Source organism: Oncorhynchus kisutch, linkage group LG13 (assembly GCF_002021735.2).
Source record: "Oncorhynchus kisutch isolate 150728-3 linkage group LG13, Okis_V2, whole genome shotgun sequence".
NCBI lineage: Eukaryota > Metazoa > Chordata > Actinopteri > Salmoniformes > Salmonidae > Oncorhynchus > Oncorhynchus kisutch.
In genome coordinates this window covers 1,661,667-1,672,386 of record NC_034186.2, presented here as the reverse complement: position 1 = coordinate 1,672,386, position 10,720 = coordinate 1,661,667, and the positions used below count along the sequence as shown (strand labels likewise).

Genomic DNA, 10,720 nt, shown 5'->3' with positions numbered 1-10,720 from the left:
AACACACACACACAACACACACACACACACACACACACACACACACACACACACACACACACACACACACACACAACACACACACACACACAGCTCCTTCTTACACATGACACCAATAGCCTAAATATAATTGCCACACATTTGATGACAAGGTATTTGAGATAATTAGGCTGATATACCTTGAAGTCAATATAATACCTTACATTTGCTGTGGATACACTTTGCTGTGATAGGGGTTTTCTCAACCCGCTGTGATTGTTTTCACAGGGACACTGGGACACTCAGCTGCTGACGGCAATGTAAAGGATGCCAAGTCAGCGGAATTGTTAGGAAACCCGCTCAATTCGATGCAACCTTTTTTTAATCATTGTTTTGGGGCAAATAAACCTGCGCCTAAAATAGACGATCGTCTACTCTCCCCGTCAACCCTCCAGTCTCTCCATTCTCCCACCTAAGTGGTATTGAGCGTGTACACGCAGAGGTGATGTCCCTCAACTTTAATTCAAAATATATTTTTTTACAGTTTTGAGTTAATAAAAAGTCTAAGTACAGCGGAGGAACAGCCAACTCTCTCCTACGCACCAGAACTGTGGTAAGCCTATGTAGCTAGCTACGCTCCAATGGTTGTGCAGAAAAGCATTGCAGTGCTGCTGTACTGTAGGCTACACCACTGAGATATAGTTGGATGTAGAGGCACCGGAGGAGAAACAAAGTGTTGGTCCGCTAAACGACGGAATAGTCATTACGGGGCGCAGACAGACACGCGTAGTAGCTCCGACGGGGGGGACTTCACAGGCGTATTGATGGAGGCGTTACACTAGGCTAAAACAGCATCGCATGTTTGATAACACATTTATTAATTAGACATATGAAGGAGATAAGATTAGAGAAGTGTATCAGGATGCGGAGGGTTTGTTCTATAATGTGAGTTCATTTGTGAGCCGTAGAAGAGGAGAGGACAATAGATTGCGAGGTCTGTGCAGTAGACTATAGGCCAGCCAGGGTAGAATAGATTTCTCAGGAAGAATCCACTCTTTCGAGCTGCAGTAGTCTACAGACTGTCAGCCTTGCGGGATTTGCCTTCCAGTACACATGGAATACTGTGTTTATCAATAACGCGTCCACAACGATACAGGTATAGATTCATTTATTGTGACATTAATTGAAATTGTTTTATTTTTTCTCCTCAACTCTCTGTAATTGAATCCACCTTACTTTAATTTATTGTAATGCAGTTTCTGAAATTTGAGGGGAATCTCTAAAAGGATTCAAACAAAGGGCTCTTTGAACAATGGTATGACTGCAAATATATTAGCTAATTGTCATGTATCATTCCCATAGATTGCATAGTTTTTCATATATATTAGCTAATTGTCATGTATAATTCCCATAGATTGCATAGTTGTTCATATATATTAGCTAATTGTCATGGATAATTCCCATAGATTGCATAGTTTTTCATATATATTAGCTAATTGTCATGTATAATTCCCATAGATTGCATAGTTGTTCATATATATTAGCTAATTGTCATGGATAATTCCCATAGATTGCATAGTTTTTCATATATTAGCTAATTGTCATGTATAATTCCCATAGATTGCATAGTTTTTCATAAATATTAGCTAATTGTCATGTATAATTCCCATAGATTGCATAGTTTTTCATATATATTAGCTAATTGTCATGTATAATTCCCATAGATTGCATAGTTTTTCATATATATTAGCTAATTGTCATGTATAATTCCCATAGATTGCATAGTTTTTCATATATATTAGCTAATTGTCATGTATAATTCCCATAGATTGCATAGTTTTTCATATATATTAGCTAATTGTCATGTATAATTCCCATAGATTGCATAGTTTTTCATATATATTAGCTAATTGTCATGTATAATTCCCATAGATTGCATAGTCCAGTATCCTACTAACCTACTGTTTGGCTATAGGAGGCAAGCTCTAATGACATAATGCCAAGCTATAGTGCTTTAATTTAACATGCATCCGCCAATGCAGGAGTTTTGATTGGAAGTGATGTAGCCTCCAGTCATTATGTCTGTTACGATGACCAGGAATAATAACCCACTACAGAAATACAATGTCAGCATATGGCAACACTAATAACCTACACCTCAGTGCTGCTAGCAACATAACAATAAAACAATAACTAGATGCTCATTTTCCATAAAGAAACATTGTGTGACTTACTTCATCTCTTGTAAATATTTGTTTGTTTTGTGGCAGTTGGGATAGGAAAGTTGGTTTGGTGTCTCTAGCTTTAACGGTTCAAGAGTTACTGTCGGTGGGTTATTTTATATTAATTTATGCAAATGTAAATAGTTATAGTTGATAAAAGTTGAATGATATTGATGTTAGGATAGCCTGAACATGTGACAGTTGTTTTGGTGAATCTAGCTTGAACAGTTCAAGAGTTACTGGTAGCGAGTTATTTTATGCAAATTTATTTAAATGTCTATAGTTATGGTCGATAAATATTCTAAATCATTATTGACTGAATGTTTTAAAGTTGGTCTTGTAGCTTAATTGACCAAGGAGTAGGAGCATTTTGAATGGTTACGTCTGTATTCCTATGGGTCTCATTTAAACCCATGTTCATTTAAGCAAATCGTTTTGTCTAACTTGGTCAGAATTTCCGTTTGAAAAAGTTTTGGGGAAAATTGTTAATGCGTTAACTAAAACAGCTGTATCGTATCGTTAGATTGATAGCAGATATTTTTGTTCCGATTCCAGATTTGAAGAGCAGAAAAATAGATAAAGTACACTAACTTTTTCTCTGACTTGTTGGGAAAGGGGTCCACATTTCATTAAAAAAGGAAATGTCATTGATGCAGTTGGTAAAACAGCTGAATAATTTGATCGGTATGAGATATTTTTGTTCCAATTTCAGCTTTAAATAGCAGAGAAGTAGAGTAAGATTTCCAACAATCTATCTTTGTGTCTAACTTGTTGGGAATGTGGTATCTTTGTGTCTAACTTGTTGGGAATGTGGTATCTTTGTGTCTAACTTGTTGGGAATGTGGTATCTTTGTGTCTAACTTGTTGGGAATGTGGTATCTTTGTGTCTAACTTGTTGGGAATGTGGTATCTTTGTGTCTAACTTGTTGGGAATGTGGTATCTTTGTGTCTAACTTGTTGGGAATGTGGTATCTTTGTGTCTAACTTGTTGGGAATGTGGTATCTTTGTGTCTAACTTGTTGGGAATGTGGTATCTTTGTGTCTAACTTGTTGGGAATGTGGTATCTTTGTGTCTAACTTGTTGGGAATGTGGTATCTTTGTGTCTAACTTGTTGGGAATGTGGTATCTTTGTGTCTAACTTGTTGGGAATGTGGTCTGATTTGTGTTGAAAGTTGCATTGTTGCATTTACAATGAATGGAATGTTGGAAGTCATGATGTCACCATAGAAGCTTTTACAATGCTTGTAACGGTTTTCATCCTGGGAAGGAGAGGCGGACCTAAATGCAGCGTGGTTAGAGTTCATGGTGTTTAAATAAGTGAAACTAAACATGAACACAATTACAAAATAACAAACGTGGCAAAACCGAAACAGTCCTATCTGGTGAAGCAAACACAAAGACAGGAAACAATCGCCCACAAAATACCCAAAGCAAATGGCTGCCTAAATATGGTTCCCAATCAGAGACAACGATAGACAGCTGCCTCTAATTGAGAACCAATCTAGGCAACCATAGACATACAATTACGTAGAATGTGTACAGCCCCATAAACTTACAAAACCCCTAGACAAGCGAAAACATATTTCCCCCATGTCACACCCGGACCTAACCAAAAAACTAAAGAGAACAAGGATAACTAAGGCCAGGGCGTGACAATGCTGAAGAAATCCACTTGAAAGTGGATGATGTTTAATAAGTATAGTAAAAATGTAATTGTTTAAAAATGATAAATAGTATTTCTTTTTAAATGTATGCAAGCAAGCTATTCCATACCGGTCTGCACGCTTTAAAGTGTGATTGGTATTTCTAGCTTAAATGGTGTAAGAGTAGTAACGTTGTAAAGGATAATAACTTTAGTCTGAAATAAGGGGTCCAATATTTCTTGTGGCTTCTGCCACAAGCCACACTAATAAAACCATGTGTTTTTGTAACTGTGAAGGCTAAACAATTATTTATTTATTTAACGGTTGTCATTTACGCATTCCACTGAATTCATGTACAGCTTGTGTAGGCTGATTACGTCACGACTTTTCATAAAGCAACACAGGATCTGCATGAGTTGTCTTCCCACCTTTCTGCTACCCTGATATCCTTGGATGTGCTGTGTGTTTTCAGGCATGGGTGACGGGATGCGCTGCGGCTGTGCTATGTCCAAAGTCTGGGTCTTCGTCTTGCTAGTGAGCGTCACCTGCCGTCTGAGGTAAGCCGCTCACGTTCACAGCACATCTTTTCATATTATGGATATTGCTATATAGAGGTATTTTATTTTATTTTGAAATATTTTAAAGTTATATTGATCTATTTAAATTGGGTAGCCAATGCTGGCCATTTCTCTTCCAGGTATATTAGATTTTGTATGTAAAGTGTTTCAAAACATATCTGTTAAGGTTTCTTGATATTGGTATAGAGCCACTGATGCTGTGTAATTTTGTTATGGAATACGCAAAATAATTGGCTAATCTATTTGAATTTTGCATCCAATCCTGCCCATCTCTCTTCCACTTTGATTTCATTATTGTAACGTTAAGAAGGGAAGTGTAGCCTATAACACTTCCTGTCCCATATTCTATAACTAGTCCTGTCCCATATTCTATAACACTTCCTGTCCCATATTCTATAACTAGTCCTGTCCCATATTCTATAAAACTTCCTGTCCCATATTCTATAACTAGTCCTGTCCCATATTCTATAACACTTCCTGTCCCATATTCTATAACTAGTCCTGTCCCATATTCTATAGCTAGTCCTGTACTTTATTCTATAACTAGTCCTGTCCCATATTCTATAACACTTCCTATCCCTTATTCTATAACTAGTCCTGTCCCTTATTCTATAACTAGTCCTGTAGTTTATTCCATAACACTTCCTGTCCCTTATTCTATAACTAGTCCTGTACTTGATTCTATAACTAGTCCTGTCTCTTATTCTATAACTAGTTGTGTACATTATTCTATAACTAGTCCTGTCCCATATTCTATAACTAGTCCTGTCCCTTATTCTATAACTAGTCCTGTCCCTTATTCTATAACTAGTCCTGTCCCTTATTCTATAACTAGTCTGTAACGGCGTTCTTTGTTTGTAGAAAGAGAGTCGGACGGAAATGCAGCGTGGTGGTTAATCATGTCTTTAATGAAGAAAAGTGACGATACATGAAATAACTTAATAAATACAAAACAACAAACGGAACGTGAAACCTAATACAGCCTATCTGGTGAAACTACACAGAGACAGGAACAATCACCCACCAACCTAATACAGCCTATCTGGTGAAACTACACAGAGACAGGAACAATCACCCACCAACCTAATACAGCCTATCTGGTGAAACTACACAGAGACAGGAACAATCACCCACCAACCTAATACAGCCTATCTGGTGAAACTACACAGAGACAGGAACAATCACCCACCAACCTAATACAGCCTATCTGGTGAAACTACACAGAGACAGGAACAATCACCCACCAACCTAATTACAGCCTATCTGGTGAAACTACACAGAGACAGGAACAATCACCCACCAAGACCAAGGCGTGACAGAACCCCCCCCCCCCAAGGTGCGGACTCCCGGACGCACCTCAAAACCATAGGGAGGGTCCGGGTGGGCGTCTGTCCATGGTGGCGGCTCCGGCTCGGGACGTGGACCCCACTCCATAAATGTCATAGTTCCTCCCCTTCGCGTCCTGGGATAATCCACCCTCGCCGCCGACCATGGCCTAATAGTCCTCACCCAGAACCCCACAGAACTGAGGAGCAGCTCGTGACTGAGGGGCATCTCGGGACTGAGGGGCAGCTCGGGACTGAGGGGCAGCTCGGGACTGAGGGGCAACTCGGGACTGAGGGGCAACTCGGGACTGAGGGGCAGCTCGGGACTGAGGCAGCTCGGGACTGAGGGGCAGCTCGGGACTGAGGGGCAGCCCGGAACTGAGGGGCAGCCCAGTACTGAGAGGAAGCCCAGTACTGAGAGGAAGCCCAGTACTGAGAGGAAGCCCAGTACTGAGATGAAGCTCAGGTAGGTAGTAGGCTCCGGTAGATCCTGGCTGGCTGGCGGATCTGGAAGATTCAGGTTGACTAGCAGATCTGGAAGATTCTGGTTGACAGGCTGATCTGGAAGAATCTGGTTGACTGGCAGATCTAGAAGATCATGGCTGACTGGCGGATCTAGCTGCTCTATGCAGACTGACAGCTCTGACTGCTCCATGCAGGCTGACAGCTCCTTGCAGACTGGCAGTTCTGGCTGCTTCATGCAGACTGACAGCTCTGACTGCTCCATGCAGGCTGACAGCACCCTGCAGACTGGCAGCTCCTTGCAGACTAACAGCTCCTTGCAGACTGGCAGCTCCTTGCAGACTGGCAGCTCCTTGCAGACTGACAGCACCCTGCAGACTGGCAGCTCAGGCTGCTTCAAACAGGCAGGAGGCTCCGGCAGCGCAGGATAGGAGGAAAACGCTGGCTGCGCTGAACAGGCGGGAGACTCCGACAGCGCAGGAGAGGAGGAAAACGCTGGCTGCGCTGAACAGGCGGGAGACTCCGACAGCGCGGGAGGGAAGGAAGGCTCTGGCTGTGCTGAACAGGCGGGAGACTCCGACAGAGCAGGAGAGGCGAGGCGCACTGTAGGCCTGATGCGTGGTGCGGGCACTGGTGATACTGGAGCGAGGACACGCACAGGAAGCCTGGTGCGGGGAGCTGCTACTGGAGGACTGGTGTGTGGAGGTGGCTCTGGATAGACCGGACCGTGCAGGCGCACTGGAGCTCTTGAGCACCGAGCCTGCCCAAGCTTACCTGGCTCGATGCCCACTCTAGCCCGGCCAATACGAAGGGCTGGTATGAACCGTACCGGGCTATGCACCCGCACTGGAAACACCGTGCGCTCCATAGCATAACACGGTGTCTGCCCGGTCTCTCTAGCCCACCGGAAAGCACAGGGAGTTTGCGCAGGTCTCCTACCTGGCATAGCCATACTCCCTGTAAGCCCCCCCCCCCCCCATTATTTTTTGGGGGTTGCTTCTCGGGCTTCCTTGCCAACCGTGTTCCCTCGTATCGCCGGCTCCTACCTCCTGCTGCCTCTGCTTCCTCCTTAGGGCGGCGATATTCACCAGGCTGAGCCCAGGGTCCTCTTCCGTCTAATATCATCTCCCAAGACCAGAAGTCCTTATATCGCTGCTCCTCACGATTAACAGGGAGAGTTGGCTCAGGTCTGACTCCTGACTCTGCCACTCTCTCCCTGAGCCCCCTCCCAATACATTTTTTGGGGTGACTTTCGGGTTTCGCTCCGCGCCGCCGTGTTTTCCTTTTCGACTCCATTCGCCTATAGCCTTCTTCGCACTGCTCAAGCGAATCCCATGCGGGCTCCTGCACTCTCTCTGGGTCGGCCGCCCACCCGTCGATTTCCTTCCACGTCGTATACTCCATGCCATTGCTGTCCATAACGTCCTCCTTTCGCTGCTCCTGCTGTCGCTGCCTGTTACCACGCTGCTCGGTCCATATGTGGTGGGTGATTCTGTAACGGCTTTCTTCGTTTGTTGAAAGAGAGTCGGACGGAAATGCAGCGTGGTGGTTACTCATGTCTTTAATGAAGAAAAGTGACGATACATGAAATAACTATAATAAATACAAAACAACAAACGGAACATGAAACCTAATTACAGCCTATCTGGTGAAACTACACAGAGACAGGAACAATCACCCACGAAAGACAAAGCGAACTCAGGCTACCTAAATACGGTTCCCAATCAGAGGCAACGAGAAGCACCTGACTGCTGATTGAGAACCACCTCAGGCAGCCAAGCCTATACAACACCCCTAATCAGCCGCGATCCCAAATACTACAAACCACAATACGAAACACAACACACAAACCCATGTCACACCCTGGCCTGAACAAATAATTAAAGAAAACACAAAATACTAAGACCAAGGCGTGACATAGTCCTGTCCCTTATTCTATAACTAGTCCTGTCCCTTATTCTATAACTAGTCCTGTCCCTTATTCTATAACTAGTCCTGTCCCTTATTCTATAACTAGTCCTGTCCCTTATTCTATAACTAGTCCTGTCCCTTATTCTATAACTAGTCCTGTCCCTTATTCTATAACTAGTCCTGTCTCTTATTCTATAACTAGTCCTGTCTCTTATTCTATAACTAGTCCTGTCCCTTATTCTATAACTAGTCCTGTCCCTTATTCTATAACTAGTCCTGTCCCTTAGTTAATGTGATTGAATTGAGCATCCAATTCTGTCAATTTCTCTTCCACATTGATTGATTACTAAGAAGTAAAGTATTGTATTGTAACTGTTCCCTACCCGTCTGATCCCCTGTAGCCTGTTCCACCTGCAGACTCGTACCCAGTCAACTAGTCTGTAACTGTACTGTCCTGTTCCACCTGCAGACTCGTACCCAGTCAACTAGTCTGTAACTGTACTGTCCTGTTCCACCTGCAGACTCGTACCCAGTCAACTAGTCTGTAACTGTACTGTCCTGTTCCACCTGCAGACTCGTACCCAGTCAACTAGTCTGTAACTGTACTGCCCTGTCCCCCCCCTACAGCCTTTCCCAGACACCAGCAGTAACCATACTGTCCTGTCCCCCCCTACAGCCTTTCCCAGACCCCGGCAGTAATCATACTATCCTGTTCCCCCTACAGCCTTTCCCAGACCCCAGCAGTAACCACTACAGAACCCCTAAAAGAGGCGGAGCTAAATGACAACATCACCATCTTTACCCGAATACTGGACAGACTGCTGGACGGCTATGACAACAGGCTACGTCCTGGTCTGGGAGGTAGGGACCCATCCAGACCCTCAAACGGCACCCTATTCCAGCCATAAACGGGCCGTATCTGGTCTATAGTAGTGCACTATATAGGGAATAGGGGCCATTTAGGACACACCCTTAAAACCTTTACCATGTTGCATACAGTACATACAGTATGAACACTGCATCCATAACACATGTAAACGGACTCTCTGTCCATATTGTTTCCTGGCCTCGTTAAGTTAAGAATCATGAGTTGTTTTATGATATAATGAAGTAGACATATCTTCCCTCCAGTACAACCTCTGTATCTATTGTACCATAAGTAAGAGACCATGGAGAGGTGATAATGTCTTTGTCAGTATGCTAGCCCTCTATTATGGAGGGGGATGGGCCTATATTCATAGACTCTGGTAAACACAGGTCTCTGACGAAGAGATATGTTCATTGCAATGGTTAGGGGAGATTGTGTGTGTGTGTGTGTGTGTGTGTGTGTGTGTGTCAGTCGCCCACTGAGAGAGGCAGAGAGAGACAAAGAGAGGCAGATACAGAGAGAGGGAGAGACAGAGTGAGAGACAGAGAGACAGAGAGAAGTAGAGAGAGAGACAGAGAGAGAGAGAGAGAAACTCATTTCATAAATACCAGGGTCTTTGTTCTCAAAGGACCGAGGCCAACTTTTCAGATCCTCTTACTGAAAATAAATGTAATTATTGAAGGTTCAATGCAGAATTATGTGTCAATCCATATTGTTTGAATAGAAAAAGGTCTGTGAAATAAAGGAACTGCCTCTCTGAGCAACTCCTCTCTGGATGGGACTCCTTTTCTACAGAGAAGGTGACCGAGATCAAGACCAACATATTTGTGACCAGCTTTGGTCCCGTTTCTGATACTGAAATGGTAAGCACTTCTTCTTGACTCATTCTCATCGTAATAGAAACAGCTTCCATATTCCCGTGCTACTTATGTAGAATTGAATGAAAGTATTTTTTTGTTACATTTTTTTTAGAATTCAATCAAAATTTTGCAAAACATTTGCTTATTTCATCTCTTTTTTAAATTACTATTTGTTTTTTAGTTTTTTAAATTACGATTAGTCTGTATTAATGTCTTGGGGCAAATGACCAGCAATAGATTAAGTCTAGGCCAGAACTAAGAAGCAAACTAAATCGAGAATCTCAAATTGAACATTTTAGGATTAGGCTTAATCTGTTTTCTGAGAAACTGTCCCTTAATGTCATGCTGTACATTCAATGATGCCCTTGTAGCTTTCATATACCAACTCTGAACCCCTGTCTTGTCTCGTCTTTGACCTCTTGACCTCCAGGAGTACACCATAGATGTGTTCTTCAGACAGAGCTGGAAGGACGAACGTCTGCGTTTCCAAGGCCCCATGAAGATGTTACCATTAAACAACCTCCTGGCGTCTAACATCTGGACCCCAGACACCTTCTTCCTCAACGGGAAGAAATCTATCGCCCACAACATGACCACGCCCAACAAACTTCTCCGACTCAAAGACGACGGGACACTGCTCTACACTATGAGGTCAGTGAGGACCCTCAACAAACAGTGTGTTGTGAGAAAAAAACATTGTTGACCTGTCTTTTTGTTGATCTCCCACTGTTGGTTTCAGGTCAATGCGCCCACTGTCCTCTTAAAGACAAACAAACAGTCCAAAGACTGGTACAAACAAACAGTCTAAAGACTGGTACAGGTGTACAGGGTTGTGTCCTTGTTTAATTAGAATACGTGAATCAACAATCAT

The 10,720-nt window shown here is 43.1% G+C and overlaps 1 protein-coding gene across 1 annotated transcript in view; it reads left to right on the top strand.

Annotated features, from left to right (window-relative positions):
• The first annotated feature begins 685 nt into the window (after positions 1-685).
• gabra5 (gamma-aminobutyric acid type A receptor subunit alpha5) overlaps positions 686-10,720 on the top strand; it is a 76,972-nt gene continuing 66,937 nt past the window's right edge. The window contains exons 1-5 of the mRNA XM_031838150.1: positions 686-1,135; positions 4,318-4,402; positions 8,846-8,982; positions 9,785-9,852; positions 10,280-10,500. Of these exons, the coding sequence (XP_031694010.1) occupies positions 4,320-4,402; positions 8,846-8,982; positions 9,785-9,852; positions 10,280-10,500 (509 nt within the window). The 5' untranslated portion in view covers positions 686-1,135; positions 4,318-4,319. The remainder of the gene's footprint in view (positions 1,136-4,317; positions 4,403-8,845; positions 8,983-9,784; positions 9,853-10,279; positions 10,501-10,720) is intronic.